Genomic DNA, 22,596 nt, shown 5'->3' with positions numbered 1-22,596 from the left:
AGACCACCCATACTGGTGCTGCCTGGAGCCCATCAGAAGGGCCGGGTTTGGGCTGCGCCCTGCATAGGACTCAGAACCTGGAGTTTAAAATACCGGAGTCCAGGGTCATGCGTATGCACCAGGGCCCACGAACCCAAAAATGTTTGTAAGTGATCTTCCAAACCCAGGGTAACTGCAGAGAAGTCAGGGCATGGGTTTGTTCCCTTTAAATATGAGTAGGTGACCACATTGCCTGTTTGAGATCAAGTGGTCCTTTATTTATCTATCTATCTATCTATCTATTTATTTATGGCTGCATTGGGTCTTCGTTGCTGCGCGCGGGCGTTCACCAGTTGCGGCGAGCGGGGGCTACTCTTCGTTGCGGGGCGTGGGCTTCTTGTTGCGGTGGCTTCTCTTATTGCGGATCACGGGCTGTAGGTACACAGGCTTCAGTAGTTGCGGCACTTGGGCTCAGTAGCTGCGGCTCGTGGGCTCTAGAGCGCAGGCTCAGTAGTTGTGGCACACGGGCTTTGTTTCTCTGCAGCATGTGGGATCTTCCTGGACCAGGGCTCGAACCCGTGTCCCCTGCATTGGCAGGTGGATTCTTATCCACTGCGCCACCAGGGAAGCCCTGAGATCAAGTGGTCTTGGTTACATATGGAGTCAGGCAGCTGGGATATTCGTACGAGGCGTATAGTTTTCTCCTTGGACAAAACAACCGAGCCCGGGCCTTCTGAGTCCTTTGTCTTCCCTCCGCTGCTGTCCAGAGTGTTGACGGCGTCTGCATTGCTGGAGTGACGCTGCCTGTCGCAGAACCAATCCAGGACAGCCCAGGACCTGCGGGTGGGGCGGGGGGTGTCGATGCAGCCTCTCAGCTCTGGTCACACCCACCTGCTGAAAGAACAGCGGGTCCAGAACCGTCTCCCAGGCCCACATTTCCTCCTGGCTGCTCCCTATTCATGTCCAAGCAGCATCTTCACACACTCAAAACCACTGTCATTTCAGTATTGTAGTTACTTTTGGAAGTACGTGGCTTGCCCGGAGCCCAGCTGCTGCCGACCCGCCACCCCACGCTCGCGTTTCCGGAGCATCTTCCAGAATGGGTGCCGTGGGCGCGGACCGTCTTGGTCGTTCTGGGAAGCAGACCCAGAACTGCTCACGGGCGTCCGACCTGCACCTGGACAGGAGGGACAGGAGGGGCATGCGGCCACGTTTGCCATCCGAGTAGCTCAGGCTTTGGGTGGGAGCGTTTCTACACTTTACGGAAACGACCTTCGGTAGATCAGCGTGCTGTTACTGTGACTGTGTGAAGTCATACGGGTGGGAACTCTCTCCCCCAGACACTGTTCTCCTGCGATTTAGCTCAGGCTGGAGGTAACTGGCCCCCCAGGTGGGTTGCCCAGATGTGTGGAGAGGCCCTGCAGGGGGCCAGGACCACTCCCCGACCCCGCCCTCCTGGAGTCTGTGCTTCCGATGATTCTCTCATGCTCTTTTGTTGTGGTTGGTTTTGCTGTCAGGCCTGCCCCTCCCCCCACGTCCCATCCCTCAGCCGGTGAGTCGTGAGTCGTGAGTCGGGGCCAGGCCTCGGGCCCTCTGCACTGTGCGTGGCCCCCGGGGCTGGGAAGAGCCAGGCCTCCCGCGTTTCTTCTTCAGAATCGCTTAGTCCTTCTCTTTGTTCCTGTCCCTCCTCAATGGTACCTTCGAGACCTTCTTTCCTGGTCAGTGTCTGTTTTTATGATTATTTATCAGAAGACTGATTGGCTGAAAAATGTCATTTGACCTCGTTTGGACCAACTAGCTCACCTTTGAGGTTACAGTTTTGAAGCCCGGGTGTGTCCTGAGTGGTCACGGTAGGACAGGCCTTCGTGTTCACAGCGAACTGTCGTCCACCTTTCGTGAAGCGCTGACCCTTGGCGGCAGAGGAGGCCCAGCTGGCCCGTCTCTGTGTGGATGGGACGAGGCCAGTGAAAGCCCGGAGCAGCTGCTTCGCTGGTCGTGAGCTTCGCCTCTTGAGGGTGGGCCGTTTGGGGCAGTGCTGCCTTGCAGGGTGGCCCACTACACAAGGGGGTGTCTCCCCAAAGCACGTGGCCTGAAGTCGGCCGTCAGGGAAGCATGAGACCCCCGTTTTCACTTAGCGCGTCTTTCTTTTCCTTCCCTGCAAACAGCCTTTACTATTAACACGTTTTTCTCCTCACCCTGCCCTCCAAAAGAACATAGGCTCTGCTCAGATCACCGTGGTAGCAACTTCTTTCCTTTCAGGGAAACCAAATCACAGAGGAAGCAACTCAAGGTTATTAGCCGAACAGTAAAAACTATGTAAAGTGACAGATGCTCAGAATTTATCTGATACATTTAAAAAGGCTGCACATCTCAGGTGCCCTAGAGGAGCGAGCCTGATGTTTTCACAGAAGTTAATAATCGTCCTCTTGTGTAACATTCCTGATGCTTTCCTGACAGACAGAGAATATCTGCCCCTCGTCTGGGGTCTCTGATGCTTTACGAGCGTCATAAACCCAAACCCCCCACCAGTCAGAGAGCAGTTCCCTGTTTGCCGTCATCTCCGTGCCTTGTGAGCAGCGAAGCTTAAAACGTGTCCCTGCGAAACGCTCCTTGACAAATGGGTTTCCATACAGAGAAATCTGCTTCTCCTGGAGTATATTGTGACAACGTCTAGAAGCAAATTCACTTCTGTTGTTCTTCCTTCCATTTCCCGCAGATCCTGACGAACTTGGAGCAGGGCCTGGCCGAGGATGGCGGCATGAACAGCATGGCCCCGGAGAACAGACAAGGTCAGTGCCGGACTCGCCTTCCTTAGACAGTCAGCCGGCATCGTCAGCGGGCTCGGCCCCAGAGGTTTCTCTGTCTCATTCTTTTCCTTCTCACTCCGTAATGCACTCATCCTCTCATGCATTCATCTCCTCGGTCCTTTCTTGGACCAAGCCAGGCACCGTGGTTGGTGCTGGCATAAGGCACGAACCCCGCTCTCAGGGAGCCCCGTCAGGCCAAGACCCGCCTACAGCAAATAACCCCAGAAATCGACGTGAGCGTCCACAGCAAGGTGGGTGCCTGGCCCGCCCGCCCGTGGGGAGCCTGAGGCCTGGGCGGAGCTGGAGAGGAAAGGAAGACGGGGCCCTGCGTGTGGAGCCTCGGGGGCCAGGCCGTGGAAATGGGTCGTTATGTGAGTGCTGGGCGGGCAGGGGCCGAACTGCGTTTTGAAAAGATTATCCTGGCTGAGATTTCTTGAGAACGTTAGAGAGAAGAACTTCTAATCATGCTTCAAAACCCAGCTCAGATGGGACCTCCCTGAGAGGCTGGCACCTCTCACGTGAGCCTGTGGGCTTATGTGGTCTCCAGGGGCTCGGTGGTCCCCCGCTCTGCGCCTGCCTTGGAGCGGCTGTCGGTGACCACGGGCGAGCACGGATGATGTGGGCAAGGGGTGGGCTTCCTCTGAAGCCACGCTGAGAGGAGAACCCCCGGGGCAGAGACCTGTGCCCATGCCCCGGGCGCGGCGGGGCCCCGGGCGCCGTGCACCCCAGACGCGCTGACTGTGGGAGAGGGGGAAGCATCCCAGGCAGGAGATGTCCATCCTCGAGGACCAACAGCTCTGGCTGCGTTTGTGCTTTAAACACAGATCCCTTTCTTTGAGAAATCCCAGGAGACCAGGTCTGTAGGTGCGATGTTCGTGCGTCCTTCTCAGTGATGTAAGTGCCGGTAGATAACAGGGGTCTGACGTGGGCATCTCCGTGCCCTGGGACATCCGCCCTCAGCATCTTTCCCACTCTGGCCATGTCATCCCACAGGGGGTCCGTGTTCTGGTGGCAGAGAGCAGGTAGTTGTTGGAGCTCAGGAAGCAGTGCCCGGAAACCTGACAGCTCACAGCAGATCAACAGATTTATAGGCAAAGAGGGGAAGAAAGCACTAGGAAGTCCTCAAAGGTAGTCAAAATCAAATTCAGTTCACTGAGAATCCACATTTTACATTGGTTAAGGAAAGATATTCAGAATTTTTCTTTTCACGAAAATGATGTCATAAGGGGAATGTAAGCAGCTAATGTATATTTAATTGCTGAAAGGCAAAGTGAGTTACGTTCTTAATTCTGACAATTAAGTTTTGTGTCCTTTTCTCAAGCACTCCAGGAATAAGCGTCATTTCTAGGAGACTGTTATCCCAAAATTGACCCTTGGTCCCGGCAGGGGAAGAAGGTCAGCTTAAGGCAAGCTCGCCCAGTGGTCACCATTCACATGTGTCTGGGACGTGCTTCTCCCTGGGCCTGAGCTGGATGGCAGATTCAGCATCTGACCAAGCACCGGCCTCTCCAGCCTCACCGCCCCGCATCCGCTCCACTCCCCCTGCCCTCAGAGCCTGCTGAGGCAGATGGGTTAGGAATTGTTGCTTCCACTTAAAAGGTCACAACACCTAGGCCTTGGGCAGGCAGGCCGCTGTTACCAGGGCGCAGCTGCTGACACCGGGGTGTGACCGTCCACCAGCCCTGCATCCGGGAGGCCTTCAGCCCATCCAGGTCACACCAGGAGTGGCCCCGCTGCAGGGCGAGGGCTGTCGTCTTGGCCGGCTTTTCCCATCTTTTGGACGTGCCGACCTGGGGACATGGCCCTGGTCGGCTCGTGGGATCTGTCCTCCCCGAGGCTGAGCAGGTCGCCAAGAGCACAGCCCAAGGTGTGGGCTGAGCAGCACAGGGAGCGGTGGCCTAGCCGGGTGACGGGGGCGGGGCGTCCATCTGTCTGGGTCGGGCCGGCGGCAGGACCCGCTCCCCATGCACTCACCGTACTCCGCTCTTGCAGCCTCCGTGCAACTGTGGCGGTCCCGCCTGGGACGGGTGACGTGCTCCATGGCCAATTGTCTGCTGCTCATGAAGGTATGATGTTCTCAGGGCGTGGGGGGGGGGAACCGCTGGGACCTTGAGGTGGTGTGCATGCGGGGGCGGTTATCGAGCAGAGCGGCCAGCGAGACACTCAGGATAAACGTCCTTTAATTTCTACTGAAAGAAATGTCAATAGAATGTAGAATTTACACTGCCAAGTTTAATTGTTCAAACAGGGGTCGAGATGATTTAATTGAAATCCTCCTCATGCTCTCAATTCTCTCTCCCTCCTGTTTTTCTCTGGATTCAGTCCCAGAGTTGGCCTCTGTTCCCCCCATTAGAGGAGGTGGTTTCCCTCGTCCTGACCTGACTTGCGCTCAATGGCCATGGCATCTGGGGACAGGCTTCCCCGGGAGACCTGCTCCTTAGCCCCGCCCCCCCCACTGCCAGCCCCCGGGGAGGCGGCTGGGGGAGGAGGAGGCTGAACCGAGGGCGTCTCTACTTTCTTCCTCCATCCATGCCTCCCTGGCAGGGCCCAGCGGCAGGGGCTGGAGGCTGCTGCCCGAATCAGTGAGCCGCAGACACCCAGAGCAGCTCCGTTAACATCTTCTGGGCCATGAAGAGGCCAGATCGTGGCCCTCCCACGGGCCAGCCCAGGGTCACTCCTGAGCTTGGTTTTAGCAGAGCAGAGCAGGCAAATGGCCGAGGGGAGAAGCGGGCTCCGGGAGCTGGTGTCTAACCCTGACAGGGCAGCCCCTTGAGGGGACCGCGTCCCGGGCCAGCTGTGGGTCCCATGCAGAAGGCCACGCTGGGTGTGCACTCGGCTCCTGCTCCAGGGCCCTGCCTTCCGTGCGTCGCTGTGACCCTGGGGTGCAGACTGCCTCGCGTGCCCCTCCCACCCCCGAGCCCCGGGGACCTCCCCGGAAACGAAGGCCCAGAAGGGATGCACTTGCAGCCCCCCTTGGACAGCGCCTTGGGGTTAAGGCGCTCTGGTTCTCTCAGCTCCTCCCTTCCTGCCACCGTGACCCCTGACACGGCGCCCCGTCCCTCCCGCGGGTGGAGGGAGCCGCCCAGGGCCACTGCCGCCTTCCTTCCGTGGAGCTCGCCGGCTCACGTGCAGAAACAAAGGACACATCGTAAGGTCACGGGCCGATCGGTGTCTCCTTGGTCACGGGCTGGGACACCTCAGGAGGGTCTCCTGTTCCACTGGTGGCTTCCTGTGTGCATTTTTAAGGCACATTAATAGAAAATTGTGGGATAAGAACACCCTTTGTCTACTGCTGCAGTGATGATACCACCAGGCGCCAGACTAAGTCTTGTACCTACGTTGTCGGGACTCAGTACAGAACAGATCACTGTGCTTCAAAAATACTTTTACCACAAGTGCAGTTTAATTTGAGATTTTAGATTATGCTTTCATTTCCACGAGTTAAAAAAAGGAATGAAAAATTTTGCGGCTGAGGCGCCAGCACGCGTGCGCATCCTGTCGCCACCTAGTGAGCGAGCCCGGAATTACAGCAGCGTCGGCCTCACCGGCGCGTCCCGTCCCTTCCGTTCGTGTATGGGCGACGCTGGGTTACTTCAGCAGCCGCTTCTTATTCTGAATAACATTTCTGCTACGGCGACGTGAACGCTGATTCACCTTTTTAACGATGAGAAGTCTGTCCACACGCTTCAGCCTGAACGTGTGCCTGGAACACTGTCGCAGCCTGGGCACCCCAGCCCATCTGGGAGACTCAGGGCGCCGCGCCGCCCGCCTCCGTGCCCCGCCAGACGGTGCAGCTGCTGAAAGAAGAGGGGGAAGACGGAGCTAGAGCAGTCGGTCCCTGCGAGCGGCCGCGCCCGCCTGCCCGCGGCCTGGACGGCGCTCGCCCTCAAGAGCGCCCTTCAGCCGGGGCCGCATTTCCTCCTTTCCTCCGGTAAATAAACGATTTCGTTAAATGGTCGTCTGCTGACAAGCTCTGGGCCGCGCTCCGCTCTGGTTTACTGGAGGCCGGGCTCCTTGGAACCGCCAGGGCCTGGGCCCGAGGCTGCAGCCACCCGGGGCTGCCACCCGGGCCCGGCGCCTCGTCTGAAAGCCTCCGCACGGGGTCCCCACGGCTGTGTTCGCCCAGCCGTGCTCTCCCAGGAGCGCCGCTCCGGGGGGGACAGCGGCCGCATGCCTCTCCGTAGCAGGCCGGAGCGCCGAGACGTGGAGGTGTCAGGCGGCGACGCCGGCCACAGAGCCACCCGGAGACGCGGGCCGGGATCGGGGCGTGTGCACTGGCCTGACCCGGTGACACTTGGGCGCCGCCGGACACGAACGGCGAGGTGGCCTTTCGTTCGCCCTAAGCCTGAAGTGAGGCGTAGACGTTCAGCACAGTGGGTGATTCTCAGATGCTCCGAGGTGCCCCCGTCTCCCCGCAGAAGTCCAGGGCTCAGCAGCGCCGGACCCCAAGCCGGGCCTCAGCGTCCCTCGGACCCCAGGCACCGGGGGGTCACTGCCGCCCCGAGAGCGGGCTCTCGGCACACCCTCACCTGCGCGCTCCCGCTGGGCAGGGTGCGGGCAGAGGTGGCAGGAGCCGAGGGGGACAGTCAGGTACTGCCGGCTCGCCACCTGCACCAGCAAGTCCAGTTCGTCGTGAAGAGCTGCTCTCGAAGCTGCCAGAGTCTTTCCATTTATTTTTTTCTCTGCTAAACTGGAACGTTTCTTGTCGTCTGTCTTCATAACATCCAGTTAGCGAACTAGTAACGCCTGTCCCAGTTTTCATGACATTGGAAACGTAGACGACGAAAGAAAGAAAAGTACCTTGTGGGGTTTTACGAAGACTCAGTGAGGAGAACACTGCCGCGCGGCCTGCTGTTTGCTGACCCGGGAGACGCAGGGAGCTGTTCACACGAGCCCGGGACAGTGCCCACCAGCAGGCGGGACGGCGACCCTGCCGTCTGAGCTCGGGGCTGTTGGGGATTTGTCCTTGTGCCCCTGGCAATACGGCCAGGTGCCCCGGATGGCCTCCTCCCGCCAGAGCCAGCGAGCTCTCCCGGCCCACCTGTTTTACGGGGCTTATGTTTGTCTGCATTTAAGAACTTTACCTCGAGTTTTAGTAAAGAAAATGTTTAAGAGACGCTATTAATAAATTCAGTTTCTGTGTCTGGCAGATGGAGGCAAGACAAAATTCACCAATTAAGGATTTTGTCAGAAAAGAAAGAGTGAGTCCAGGTGAAATACTAGTTGCTACTCAGAAGCTGGAAGAAGAAAGCCCCTCTGCCCTCAGTGCACAACCAGAGCCCCTCGGGGAGAGGAAGGCTCTCAGGGCCGTGGTTACACACAGAACTCAGAGCCTGGTTTGCTGGGCCATCTGCCGCCCTCACGGCGGTGCCACGTCCCACCTGCCCACGCATTCGTGTTCCCGCTTCACGTGCGAGTCTGCAGGTACCTGCGCTCCTGTAACGTGTAAAACAGCGTGCTCCTCCTAACTCTGGGATGCTCTCTGGGTCCCCCGCAGGATTACGTGCTGGCCGTGGACGCGTACCGCTCGGTCGTCCAGTACTACCCACACCAGGAGCCCCAGCTGCTGAGCTGCATTGGCCGGATCTTCCTCCAGGTGAGCCGCGCGGCTGGCAGGGTGGGCCGGGGGTCGCCTTAGCGTGGATGCTGTAGATTGCAGAAAGAGAACAGGAAGTACATCAAGTCAGACTTCTGTGGCTGTAGAAGGGGCAGTTTTCTTGGTCCTGGCTTGACGGTGCTCCGGGCTTTGACGTGATTAGGAAGCCAGTTGCTAGACGTGCATTTTCGTAGATTATCATCTGGGAAGCGCTGAGATGGATTCCTTGAGAAATTGCCCTGTTGCAGGTAGAAGTGTGTTGACAAAACCGTCAGTAATCTTATTTTAAGTGGCTGCTAACGTAGCCAAAGCGCGCTTGAATCCATGTGTGTGGACAAAGGAGGTCCCGCTTGGAACCACGGTCCCGACAGTGCGGGAAGCCGGGACGTACCCGCTTTGCCAGGGATGGCGCTGAAGCCGGGACGCATTTGGTGCCGGGGTGCCGGGCGCCCATCCTCGCTCCTGTCCTCCCCACGACGGCAGGCCCACACTCGCAGGCCGAGCGCGGGTGCCTCAGCCCCGCACCCTCAGTCTCAAAGGGTGTCGACCGTAGCACCCGCAGCCTGGGCGGGAGCCTGATGGGGCCGTCCGTGGTGGTCAAAGCAAGGGGGATGGATGTGGGGAGGCGCTGGCCCTGAGCGGGTGCCCTGCTGGGCCATCCTCCTCCGCCGTGTGACCGGCCCACTTTACAGAGGAGCAGACTGAGGCTTCCCGGGGCTCAAGTGACCTGCCTGAGGTCCCAGAGGTCAGGCCCACAGGAGGAATTTGAACAAGGTCACCCAGAGCCCAGGTTCTCTTCACTGATGTTGGTCCTGTCCTCCTGCACCTCCTGGCCACTGCGCACACGAATGCGTGCACACACGCACCCCACCTCCACCCCGTCCTCCACGCCACGCACAGACGCAAGCGCGCGCACACACACAAGCGCACACACGCCGCTCCCCCAGGGGGGCATCCAGAGACAACCCAACAGTGAAGGCCGCCTGTGTGTCGTCCAAGTCCCTCCCAGGATGCCCGGGGTCCCTGCCCCAGTCTCTGAAGCTTGACCTTCACTGAGTAACTCATGGATGTTGAAGAACGCGTGTTCTAGCATCTGAAAGACCCAGGTTTCTGTTTGTCCTTGGTGCTTACCTAGCCTTGACCCTGGGCTGGCCACCCTCCTGAGCTGCATCCTCTCCTCTGTGCACCAGGTACGCTCGTGGCTGCCTCTTGGGGTCCTTGTGCCGATGAAACGAGGCAGCCGTGTAAAGAATGCCGTGCCCGGGATCTCGTGGTGCCCGGTTATTGTCCTGATTCTCGTACTAAAAGAATGCTCTGTATCTGCTCTAATTTCTCACTACTCAGGACGATCTCAGAAACTTCATTTCTGTCTTAATTTGCATAATTTGAGAAATGTATGCTGGAGGTCCATCTAGGAACCCTGAAATATGAAAGCACAGTCTTTCTGTGACAGTCATGGACCTGACGGCCCAGGGGAGGGACCCTGACGGTCAGACTGGGGCTTGGTCGGTGCTTCCGTGGAGACATTTCTGGCCACAGAAGTATTCACATTTGCGCCTCCAATACGTTGGGCTCCCCGGGGAAGTGTCCCCAGATCTCTGCAGTTATCGTTATAAGTGAAATTGGTCTGGGTTTGTGCGTGCGTATGCGTGTGTGTGTGTGTGTGTGTGTGTGTGTGTGTGTGTGTGAGCGTGCCCTTCTCAAAAGCATTTGGTAGCTGTGTTCTGTCTTCATAAACATAGCTGCTTGCTTGCTTTCTCTGTCCTCTGGGATATTTTGGACACTCTGGAATTACATGTTCCTGGGAGATTTGAATAACTGACCTCAAAGAGGCCTCAGCCACCCTCCTAGGATTTGTTGGGTAACTTAATACTGTTACTAATGGCTTTAGTGTTCCACGCGTGAGGTTTTTTCTCTCTGTTTCTGGCATCAATTTTGGCAATTTAGAGTGCCAAGAAGATCACCTGTTTGGTCTGTGTATTCACATATGTTTTCACTTAGAGTTCTGTAAAATATAGTCTTCTTTCATAATTACTTCAATTTCACTTTAACTATAGTTATTTCTCCTTTTACATTTATAATTGTTTACTCATGCTTTCTTTTCCTTGATTAGTTCATCCACTTATTATGTTGTTTTCTTCAAATAACTAGTTTGGGTTTGTTTATTTGCTTACTAGATACTTTGCAATATTTTTAATTGCCTTTTTATATTGTTTAATTTTTTACGCTGCCTCTAAGTCTTAGAAAATCAGTAGGATTTTAAATCCTAATTACGTTTTAATAATTATGAAGATGTGGACTTCCCTGGTGGCACGGTGATTAAGAATCCGCCTGCCAGTGCAGGGGACACGGTTCGAGCCCTGGTCCGGGAAGATCCCACACACCGCGGAGCAACTAAGCCTGTGCGCCACAAGTACTGAGCCTGCGCTCTAGAGCCCGCGAGCCACAGCTACCAGAGCCCGCGTGCCTAGAGCCCGTGCTCCGCAACAAGAGAAGCCACCGCAGTGAGAAGCCTGCGCACCGCAACGAAGAGTAGCCCCCGCTTGCCTCAACTAGAGAAAGCCCGTGCACAGCAACGAAGACCCAATGCAGCCAAAAATAAATTAATTCTTTAAAAAAAAAAGAAAAAAAGAAATACAAGGATGTGAACTTACCTTCTAATGACCAGAAAAATCAGGTGCAAAGAAAATTCTAAGATTCCTTCGTTATCTCCCACTAGAAAATAGTTTCAGCGCAAGTCCTGTACCAGCTCCTTGAGGCCGTGCGGTGCAGAGGGCCAGCACGTGGTCTGGGAGTTGGACAGTCCCATTCTGTTATGTTAGCTTTGTGACCTGAGGAAGCCGCCCAGCCTTTCTGAGCCTCATCTTTTTAATCCAGAGAGTGAAGAAAGGAGTGGGACCAACAGCACAGCTTGTTAGAAGTTGTGAGCGGTGGGAAGCACTTAGCACAGCACCCAGCAGACATTTAGGGCTTGGTGCACCTTTGTTATCAGCTGGTGAGCGTCAGTATCTCCATCAGTATGCCCCTGGGCCCTGGAGGATGCAGGGTAAGTGAGCGCACTGCGGGGGACGCAGATGTTCAGGCCTCTGTGGGGGACCCCGGGTGCTCCCACCGTGTGCGTGAGGGCGGGGCCAGTAGACGCGCGGATGGTGCCACTTTGTTTCCTCCTCCTGGCGGGGTGTTTTTCGGGGCAGCATTGACAACAGAGAGGGGCCGGAGACCGTGAGGGTAGCTTGATGGGCGCTGGCTGAGGACTCGAGATCCCCGGGTCGGCGACGAAGGGCGCTCATTACTCACAGCAGCAGCAGTGCAGCCAGTGTCTTTGTGTCACCAAACACCAGGCCCTGGTTTCCCAGGGTACCGTGAAGGGGCCGGGTGCTGCCTGCAGGGGTCTCACTGTGGAGAGTAACCCAGACCCTTGGTGCTGGGTGGTGGGCACGCCTGCCCTCGGCTGCAGGGAGGTAGTACGCGGGCTTCCCTGGAAGGAAGGGGAAGGGAACAAGCGCTCCCGGCAGGTGGACCCCGGGAATCGGGATGGGGGTGAGTGTGCAGAAGAGGGCGCTGACACTGCAGCTGCGATGCTGTCCCCTCGGCAGATGCAGAGACACCTCGTGGTGTGTTGTAACGAGATGCCCTGGAGTCAGCTGCTCCAGAGCTGCTCCTTTAGGCCTGGAACACAGAGGCCTTTGTTCTTCCTTCACCCTGGTCGTAAGGTCTTTGTTGTCACAGGTTTTCATTTTTCCTGTATTTTGCAGTCTAAGCCTTAGATCACTGATCTCCTTCCTCGTGCAGAAGGAGACCCGATTCCCTCTTAACCCCCCGCCCCCCAGGCTGTGGTCCGCAGCGATGGCAGGACGGGGGAGGGGGTTTAGCCATCAGGACCCCCAGTGGCTCTGGCTTCATTTTAGAGGGAGCTGAGGAGGTCTCTGTAACCGTTCGCTAAGAGCGCAGCCATTTGTTCGCACGATAGAATTCTGTATTATTGGGTCAGAATAGGACTGAAATTTGTTAGTTTGATGATCTCTGTCATTTTACTGGTCACAAATAACCCCCCAATAATTGACTGGGAGACTGTAATATTATACCAAAAGGTAAATGTTGTACTTTTTTAGTCATTCTTTTTTTTTTCTTTTTTTTTTAACGATAATATCAAGTTTAATTTGCCAAATATACAAGTTGGACTTGTGGAGCATGTTTTGCCTGGGTGCCACATGGCAGAGGTTTCTTGAAATGATCCACGGGCAGGTTTAAGAACGGGCCCGGGGCCTGGCCGGAGTCGGGAGGTATTTTTAGTTTTCATAATGCTATGCCAGGATTCCTTTTGAAGGGTACAAATTAAAAATTGTAAGAGACTTGTTAACATGCAGGTGTATTAACCACTCACTTGCTGACGTAGAGATAGATGTTGACGTCCTGCTGTATCCTAAATGGCTCTTACTTTTTTTTGGTAACAAAAAGTGATAATCAGTAAATGGTTATACCAGAGTTTTACCCTGCCTGATACATAACATGAGGAAACTGTGTATGTGGGTTTAGATTTAACATTTGTCAGCTGAACTGACTACATAATTTTGTCAAAGCAGATTGGAGACATAAAGACAGCTGAAAAGTACTTTCAAGACGTAGAGAAAGTAACACAGAAACTGGATGGACTGCAGGGTAAAATAATGGTTTTAATGAACAGGTATGTATTTTTCCTTTATTTTTCCTTCCAGTTTTACTGAGATATAATTAACTTACAGCCGGTGTAAGTGTAAGGTGTGCAGCATGGTGATCTATCTGATTTCCATACTGACATCATGGAGTGAGGACCACAGTAAGTTCACTGAACATCCATCATCTCACATGTAACATACGGCCGTGTTAACTATGTTCATCGTGTTGCACACTGCATCCCTAGTACTTATTTATAACTGGAAGTTTGTACCTTTTGACCACCTTCATCTAATCCCCCCTCCCCCTTCCCCTCCACGGGCAACCACAAATCTGATCTTTTTCTGTTTGTTTGAAGTATAATTGCCTTGCAACACTGTGTTAGTTTCTGTTATACAACATAGGGACTTGATATTTCTATAGCTTTCAAACTATCACCACCATTAGTCTAATTATGACGTGTCTCCACACACAGTTCTCACATTATCACTGACTGCATTCCTCACACTGTGCATTTCAGACCCGTGACATGTTTATTTTGCACCTGAAGTTTGTCCCTCTATATCCCCCTCCCTTAATCACCTGTTTCTGTCCTCCCCTCACCCACCCCACTTCTGGCAACCACCTGTTTGTTCTCTGTGTCTGTAACTGTTTCTGTTCTGTGTTTGTTCGTTTTTAGATTCCACATATAAGTGAAATCGTACAGTATTTGTTTTTCTCTGACTTATTTCACTTAGCATAATGCCCTCTAGGTCCATCCATGTTGTCACAAATGGTAAGATTTCATTCTTTTTTATGACCAAGTAATATTCCATGCACTGCACGCACACCCCTTTATCCATTCATCTGTTGATGGACACTTAGATTGCTTTCTGTATCTTGGCAATTGTAAATAATGCTGCAGTGAACGTAGGGGTGCATGTATTTTTTTCTAATTAGTGTTTTTATTTTCTTTGGATAAATACCCAGGAGTGGAATTGCTGGCTCATATGGCAGCTCTAGTTCTAGTTTTTTGAGGACCCTCCATACTGTTCTCCACAGTGGCTGCACCAGTTTACATTCCCACCAACAGGGCACAAGGGTCCCCTTTCTCCACAGCCTCACCACCACTTGTTACTTGTTGTCGTTTTGATAACAGCCGTTCTGTCAGGTGTGAGGTGGTATCTTATTGTGGTTTTCATTTGCATTTCCCCGATGATTAGTGACATTGCGCATCTTTCCATGTGTCTGGCCATCTGTATGTCTTCCTTGGAAAATTGTGTATTCAGGTCCTCTGCCCATTTTTTAATCAGGTATTTTTGATGTTGAGTTGTTTGAGTTCTTTGTTAACCCCTATTTGATATATACCAGTTGCAAATATCTTCTCCCATTCGGTTGGCTGCCCTTTCATTTTGTTGAGTTTCCTTCACTGTGCAAAAGCTTCTTGGTTTGATGTAGTCCTGGCTGTTTGTTTGCTTTTGTTTCTCTTGCTTGAGGAGACAGATCCAAAAAACTATTGCTAAGACTGATGTCAAAGAATACTGCCTGTATCTTCCTCTAGAAGTTGTATGGTTTCAGGTCTTACATTTAAGTTTTAAATTCATTTTGAATTTACTTTGGTGTGAGTTAGGAGTCTAGTCTGATTCTCTTGCATGTAGCTGTCCTGTTTATCCAACACCATTTATTGAAGAGTCTTTGCCTCATTGTATATTCTTGCCTCCTTTGTCACAGATTAATCGACCATGTAAGTAGGGGTTTATTCAGGTCTTCTGCCCAGTTTTTAATCTTTTTTTATGTTGAATTGAATGAGCTGTTTATTTTTTTTAGTATTTATTTATTTATTTGGCTGCATTGGGTCTTGGTTGTTGTGGCACACGGGATCTTCGTTGCAGCAAGTGGGCTCTTCGTTGCAGTGCACGGGCTCTCTAGTTGAGGCATCCCGTGGCATGTGGGATCTTAGTTCCCCAACCAGGGATCGAACCCGCATCCCCTGCATTGGAAGGCCGATTCTTAACCACTGGACCACCAGGGAAGTCCCTGAATGAGCTGTTTATATATGTTGGATATTAACTCCTTATAGGTCATATCACTTGCAAATATTTTCTCCCACTCAGTAGGCTGCCTTTTCATTTTATCGATGGTTTCCTTTGCTATACAAAAGCTTTTAAGTTTAATTAGGTCCCATTTGTTTATTTTTGCTTTTATTTCCTTTGCTTTAGGAGACGGATCCAAAAAAAATATTGCTACTATTTATGTCACAGAGTGTACTGCCTACGATTTCCTCTAGGAGTTTTTTGGTTTCTGGTCTTATATTTAGGTTTTTAATCCATTTTGAGTTTACTTATTTTTTTGTATGGCATGAAGGGATGTTGTAATTGCATTCTTTTTTTTGGGGGGGGCGCCTGGGGCCATGCCACAGGGCACAGGGCTTGCAGGATCTTAGTTCCCTGATCAGGGGTCGAACCTGGGCCCCAGCAGTGAAAGAGCCGAGTCCTAACCACTGGACTGCCAGGGAATTCCCTCTAATTTCATTCTTTTACATGAGGCTGTCCAGTCTTCCCAACACCACTTGCTGAAGAGACTTTTCTCTGCTGTATATTCTTGCCTCCTTTGTCATAGATTAGTCGACCATAGGTGTGTGGGTTTGCCTCTGGGCTTTCTTTCCTGGTCCATTGATCTATGTCAGTTTTTGTGCCAGTACCATACTGTTTTGATCATTGTAGATTTGTAGTATAGTCGGAAGTCAGAAAGCGTGATTCCTCCAGCTCCAGTTTTCTTTCTCAAGATAGTTTTGGCTATTCGGGGTCTTTTGTGTTTCCCTACAAATTTAAAATTCTTTTGTCCCAGTTCTGTGAAAAATGCCATCGGTATTTTGATAGGGATCGAATTAAACTAACAGACGTCAGACCCAGTGCAGTTTGCTCCCCAGAATGCCCTGTCCCCTGCCGTATCTGGAAAGCACTGCCACCACCTGGCTCGGGTGGCGCCTGTGGGGCCAGTGCTGCCTGGCTCTCCCTGTGGGGCTCCAGTCCTGGAGCCGCCCCGTCAGTGCTGCTGCCGCGCACCTGCCCGCATCCTGACTTTCCTGGTTAATCCTCTGCGTTGCTTATTTCCAGAGCTTTCCTTCACCTCGGTCAGAATAACTTTGCAGAAGCCCACCGCTGCTTCACAGAGATTCTAAGGATTGACCCAGCAAATGCGGTGGTAAGACACCCGAGCAGAGGTGGCTCCCCCCCACCCCGTGCCCCCCGCCCCTCCCAACAAGTCTGCCAGCATCAGGCACTCCCATGGGGGCCAGGGAGGTCCTCGGGCCCTGTGAGGCCGCATCCAGTCCCGCGTGTCCCCCTCCAGGCCAACAACAATGCGGCCGTGTGCCTGCTCTACCTGGGCCGACTCAAGGACTCGCTGCGGCAGCTGGAGGCCATGACCCAGCAGGACCCGCGGCACTGCCTGCACGAGAGCGCACTCTTCAACCTGACCACCATGTACGAGCTGGAGTCGTCCCGGAGTCTGCAGAAGAAGCAGGCTCTGCTCGAGGCCGTGGCCAGCAAGGAGGGGGACTGCTTCAACACACAGTGCCTCAAGCTGGCCTAGTTCCCACCTGACGCCCGAGCCGACAAACCCCGCCCTGGCGTCTGCGAGCCGGCCTTCTCCATCCAGCCGAGGCCCAGGCCACTCCGGCCGTTTGCACACGCGGGGTGAACATAACCCAAGGGAGGGAGGGGGTCCAGGGCGCCTCGGCCCCTCCTGTGCATTCCTGGAAGCTGACCTGCTTCGTGTGCTAAGCTGAGCCACGTAACACAAACCGTTCTCGCTCCGAGCCTGAATGCTCTAGAGGATTCACAGATGGATAGATAAGGGGGAAGAGAGACCATTCGTCCCCGCCAGCGTCCCAAAGCGAACCGCGTCCACTCAGCTCCTTTCCCAGCCCGTGCTGGTCACCTCGGGCGGCCTGGTGAAGGGTGAACGAACCCGTCCTTCCTCCTCCTGCATTTGCACATCAGAGGGAGCGGGGGCGGGGACGCCTGGGGGTGGGTTCCGGAGAACTCGGGGCCCTACTACACAGAACGAGGGCGGGCCTCACAGCGCGGACACTGTCCTCTCAGGTCTGAGGGTCAGGGCGTCTGCGGTCCTGTTTACACGGTCACTCCTGCTTTCAAAGTCTCTGAAGTACCTGAGTGCTTCTTCACTAAAGAACTCTGGCCAGGGTCCTTTAAATATCCAGCTATTCTAATACACTTTAAAATGGAATTCACTTTAAAGACTCTGAGATAAACATCTATTGCGTAGAGCAGAGCGAAGCTGCATTTCTGGTCATTTTTGTAATAGAAAGTAAAAATACAAGTGCAGCGTCTACTGGGCAGATGGTCCCAATGCAATTGTTGAAGTACAGCTTCATTACACATTAAAATAGGAGAAAAAGATGAGACCACCAAGAGGACTGTGGGATGCCAAGGAGGTTCTAAAATCGTCTCTTTTCAAGAAGAAAAATCAGAACTCCTTATGTTTCAAAAGCCCCAAAATACGCCATTTTAGTTTCTTCACCTTGAGGGTTTTCCTTCAAGTCTGGCGGCGGGTGCGGGGGGCAGAGGTGCTGGTTTACAAGGCTCGGCCTCCACCTTGAACCTGCGCGGGGCGGGAGGCGTCCGCTCGGATCCCCTCGGATTCCGGAACCATCCTTCCCGGGTCCGCCGTGTACAGAGCGGGTAACACTGCACAGGCTCCCGGGGGCGGAGGCCAAGCCAGTCAGAAACCGGACTCCAGGTTCCCCAGTAAATCAGTATTTGCATCCTGGACGCACCCTCCCCGACCCCCATTCCCTCCGGGGCGTCGAGACAGGCAGGGAGAGCACTAAACCCCTACCATCTGGGGCTCGCTGAGGCTCCGCACGTTTGCAGATCCTCAGAGGCAGCGAGGGAAGCGTGCCCCGGGTGTCTCTAAGGTCTGGGGTAACAGCTGTACCTTATCTAGTTCGCACTCCGTTTTCCCTCCACCCATCACAGACTCCTGGGAAGCGCCCAGAAAGCTCTTCCCGCACAGGCTCCCCAAAACTCACAGTTTGAAGCCCTCACCCCAGCGTGACCGTCTGTGGAGACGGGCCTTCGAGGAGGTGACGCAGGTGAGGTGAAGTCACAGGGTGGGGAGGAGAGGCCACGTGCGGACTCGGCCATGGAGCGAGGCCTGGGAGTGGCCAGCCCTGTGGCACCTGGAGCTCTGACGTCCAGGCCCCAGAGCCGCTATTGGTGGCATCTGTCACAGCAGCTGAGCTGGCAAGACACCCACTCCCCTTCCTGCGCTCCCTGCGCCAATGCTGTGGGCAGCCCGCGGGGGAGCAGGGCCCCTGCCACCGCTCGCCTCCGCCCTTCCATGACCTGTGTCCTGGACGGCACGGGGCGGCCTGTCCGCTGTGGCACCCTCGGGCCTGGGACGGCCCTGCAGCCGGTGAGCCCAGGAGTGACTGAGCCAGCACGAGCCAGTCTGAGCCAGTCCAAGATGGGGCCATCCCCCCCAACCCCCAGCCAAATGCTCACCAGGCGGGAGACCTGACAGCCATGAACCTCGTGGGGATGCACACCCAGACCTGGCTTGTAGGAGCAGAAAGAGATGACCTTTTCTGGAAAAGAAGTTTGCAACCGAGTCAAAATTTTACAGTAGGGGAGTGGTTTCACTAATTGCCCCATATTCCTAAGACGCGTTTATGCAAAACCATGTTTAAAAAGTTAATGACATGGAAAAGTACTCAAAAGAAATGTATATTTACATAATACGTGCATATGTTAACAGAAGGGACTGAAAAGTAATACTAGATGTTAAATCAGTCACAGCAAAAGGATGAGCACAATGGCATTTTTATTTGCCCTTCTGTGACTCTGAACCTCACATTTTTCCACATTGTGTGTGTGTGTGTGTTGTTTTTATAACCAGAGGGGGAAAAATCATCAAAATTGGTAAATGTTTTGCCTTTAAAAAATAAAAAGTGATTTAAAAATTATAGTGATAGTGTGACATGCTCTATAATTGAACAGTATATACAGCAATTAAAAGGAATAATCTGGACATGTATTCACATGGACATATCCCAAACCTGCTCAAATAATCAAGATTAGGATTGTATATACAATGAAATGCCATTTATTTTTAAAATACAAACATTGTTTGTAGGTACACGTCTGCAGAACTGGAGAAAAACAGGTGCAGGAACCACGTGGCTCAGTGAGTGTCCCAGGGGAGCGAGGAAGGGGCTGGGGGATGGTCCTGGGAGACTCACCAGTGTCTGCAGAGCGCCAGGCCTTTTTTTAGAATGGTGGTGTTTCAATGTCATCCTTTATGCTTTCTCTCGATTTCTGGAAATACAAAGCAATTGACACCTGGTTGCAGATGGTTCCCACTGCTGCCACGGAAGGCCAGCCGGTCCCTGCGGGTCGGGTGTCACGACACAGGGACACTCAGACAACCTCGTCATCCTGGGGCCTCAGCGGCCCACGGGGAACAGCGCTAGTGCCCTGGGAGGGGCGAGGCCTGGCCTGGCAGTGGGAGCCGCAGTGCAGGGCTTTCCAGGCTCCACAACCCTCAGGGCCCGGGAGGGAGAGAGCACACAGGAGCGAGGGGAGCAGAGTGAGGAGGGTCGCTTCACCAACAGCCTTGGCGGGAGCGCCGATGCTGCTGGACCGCAGGCGCCCAAGGCCCACGGCCCACAAGGGTGTGCGGCACCCTTCGCGATCGCGGAAAGCAAAGCCAAACCAAAAACCGGGACACAGCGTTAAGTGTCCCCCCGTCCACGATACAAATACTTCAATCCATACCGTATGCTCGAGCCACAGAGAAAACGTCAGTCGTTCCTCCACGTGCTGACGCTGACGCTGACAAGACGTGCGTTCAGGAGAGCGCTGCTGGGGCCACACCCAAGGTCTACAGTGCGTTTTCCAGGGGCGTGGCCGGGGCCCATCGCGCGAAGGGCCTTCACACGCTGCCTCGGAATTGTTCGGGTTAGCGACGCGCGTATTCACGTACTGTGACACTCACCCGCATGTGCACATGCACGCACACGCACACACAGGACAGGCCGTGCAGGACGATTCCCTCAAATAGACCTGTGGAGCCCGGGACGGTCCCTCCGTCCCCGTGAGGCTCGCCCAGGGCCGGAGCGGCCACTCGCCCTGGACCCCACGCAGCGCACGCTGCCAGCTGCGCGTGAGGACCAGGCCCGGCCGGCACGGAGCTGCGCTGCGGCCCCGAGACCCCGGCCGCCCCCCGGGCAGAGGGCCGCTCATTCAGCGAGGCCCGCTGCGCCGCCAGCACTGTGAGCCGGTGCAGCTCCCACGGCCTTGGGCCCTCGCCTGGTGCTCACGGCCAACCCCAGGCACTCCCAACAGCGGGGCACCTGGCGGGTGCCAGGCAAGGTGGGAGAAGGCTCGGGAGAGACTCGCTCCAGCCAGGAAGACGACGGAACAGCCCACGGAGGACGCCCCCTCGAGACGGCGCCGATGTGGCCAGCAGACAACACAGGCGCCCAGGGTGACTGCGATGCCAGGTGGCCACGTGCGGCCAGACAGCAGGGTGGACTCCGGCCACCAGTCAGGAGCCTTCAACTAAGGATCCCTCCGGGAGGACGTGACCCGGGTGCACCCATGCGGGGGGGGGGGGGGCCGGGGACCAGCGGAGCCGGGGGACAGCGACGGGGGCACCGACAGACACGTTCCTGGGGCAGGACCAGCAGGGCCGGCGGCGACAGGGAAAGGGTTTTGGTTTCAGAGACAGGCGCCGTCCACCAGGACGACAACCTGGGACACCTGCGAGCAGTGCGGACGGTGCCCAGGGCTCCATCCTGGCCCACGGGTGTGCCGGGTCCTCCCCACACCCAGCACTGGGGAGACGCCGGCCTGGGGCCAGCCCTTGCTCACCGCCTGCACGACTGTGGGTGGAAAGCTGAACCCTCCCAGCCCCAGGGTCTCATCTGAAAGACTGGGTTAGTTTCCCGAAGCTGCCGCAGCAAATCACCACGGACAGGGCAGCTGGACACCACCCGTGTCCCCCACCTCACGTGCAGGCCAGCGGTGCGCACCCCAGGCGTCTGTGAGCCCGGCTCCTCTGGGGGCTCCAGCTGCAGCCCCCTCCTCGGTCCTCAGGGGTCCTCACACGTCTGCCTCCGTGGCTGCTCTTCTTGTAAGGGCCCCAGGCCTCGGTTCAGGGCCCGCCCTCACCCAGGAGGACCTCACCGAGAGCCCTGTCCAATCACATCTGCAAAGGCCCTATTTCCAAATAAAGTCACGCTCTGAGCTCCCAGCTGACATGAATTTTTGGTGGTTAGTATCCAGCCCATGACCCCTGCTGGTAGCACTCTCGGGAGGATTAAAGCGGATTTGTTAGATACCCGGGAACAAACCACCTGCCGTGCTTCTGGGTCCGCGCGGGCAGCCCCTCTGCCTTACACCCTCTACAGCCCCCAGGGAGTGTGGCTCTGCCAGCGTGTCCTTGTGTGCCCCCTCCGTGCCCCGCAGGGGCCATCGATAACGTCGGGGCACCCCACGTCCTGCCTCACCAGACAGCCATCGGGGTTAATTAACGATGGGGCGGGCCCGAAAACATGGGTGCAAAAGCAAATCGCATTGATTTCATTGTATCCTTTGCTCGGCTCCTGTATCACTCAGATGAGATTCCCTTCGGGTTTTAGAACTGGGGATTTCTTGGAAGAGTTTGTGCAAAACAAACACGAGCATCTTAAACCTGGAAAATAAAAGGCATTAAAATACAATAACAAGACGAAGACAAAGGAGGGGGTCTGAGCGGAGGGCTGCTTTCCTTGGAAAATCAGACCTCATTCCACAACAGGTCGCTGTGCACACAGGCCCAGGGTGCTGAGCTGCAGGACGAGCCAGCCCCAGACCCACCGACCTGGGTGCCCTCCTCCCATCAGGACCCTGGCCGCTACCGCATTTCAGAGGGTGCTTCGAAAAATAACGACTTCCTAAGGCAGAGACGTGAGAACACCTGGGAACTCAGAGAAGCAGCACCTGCTCCCTGGGAAGCTGCCGAAGGTTCTCCCAAAGCAGCAGGGCGCGGCTATGCCAACAAGCGGCCCCAGCCCCCCAGGCTCCTCCCCTGCCTCCAGAAGGGCCCCTCCCGCCCCAGGGCCCCCAAGCACACGGGGAGGATGCACGCTGGGAGCTTGCAGCACCCTTGTCCGGGGCTGGGGTGCGCGCGCACCCACGCTCAAACATCTTTGGAGGCAGATTTCCCATCTCCGTCAGCAGGATTAGGGCTGTGCGATTCAGTCCCGGTGCTGAGCTGCCTGGCGGCCTCGGCAGCCAGGGGAGCCCCCCCGGTCAGCGGAGGGCTCTCCACCGCTCCTGGATGCCGGAGGCCGGTGTTCTGCGCCAACACGAGGAGCCTGACTTCATTTTCCAAGGGAAAGCTCTTCAGCTTCCGCTGTCAGTGTGCCATGGACCGGGCGGCCGCAGTGGGGTGGCGTCAGGAGGGGCCCACGAGGGGTCGGTGCCGCAGACCCCAGGGCTGGCTCTCCCTCTGCGCCAGGAAGGGGCCCCCCAGAACCCGACCTGCCGGCCCCTGCTCCTGGTCTGCAGC

The 22,596-nt window shown here is 55.2% G+C and overlaps 1 protein-coding gene and 1 long non-coding RNA gene across 2 annotated transcripts in view; one reads left to right on the top strand and one right to left on the bottom strand.

Moving 5' to 3' along the window:
• The window catches only part of TRAPPC12 (trafficking protein particle complex subunit 12), a 65,170-nt gene extending 46,164 nt beyond the window's left edge, over positions 1 to 19,006 (top strand). Inside the window, exons 8-13 of the mRNA XM_060169443.1 lie at positions 2,696 to 2,768; positions 4,779 to 4,852; positions 8,284 to 8,382; positions 12,966 to 13,066; positions 16,131 to 16,218; positions 16,366 to 19,006. Of these exons, the coding sequence (XP_060025426.1) occupies positions 2,696 to 2,768; positions 4,779 to 4,852; positions 8,284 to 8,382; positions 12,966 to 13,066; positions 16,131 to 16,218; positions 16,366 to 16,608 (678 nt within the window). The 3' untranslated portion in view covers positions 16,609 to 19,006. The remainder of the gene's footprint in view (positions 1 to 2,695; positions 2,769 to 4,778; positions 4,853 to 8,283; positions 8,383 to 12,965; positions 13,067 to 16,130; positions 16,219 to 16,365) is intronic.
• LOC132531574 (uncharacterized) lies at positions 5,777 to 18,646 on the bottom strand. Its single transcript, XR_009544134.1, has 4 exons — positions 16,616 to 18,646; positions 16,399 to 16,524; positions 11,037 to 16,191; positions 5,777 to 8,621 (listed from the first exon to the last, which is right to left on the bottom strand). It is a non-coding gene; the product is annotated as an uncharacterized LOC132531574 (long non-coding RNA).
• Positions 19,007 to 22,596: the final 3,590 nt, after the last annotated feature.

This window comes from Lagenorhynchus albirostris, chromosome 13 (assembly GCF_949774975.1).
Source record: "Lagenorhynchus albirostris chromosome 13, mLagAlb1.1, whole genome shotgun sequence".
In the NCBI taxonomy this organism is placed as follows: Eukaryota; Metazoa; Chordata; class Mammalia; order Artiodactyla; family Delphinidae; genus Lagenorhynchus; species Lagenorhynchus albirostris.
The sequence above is the reverse complement of the archived record's forward strand: the minus strand, read 5'-3'. Positions and strand labels throughout refer to the sequence as shown.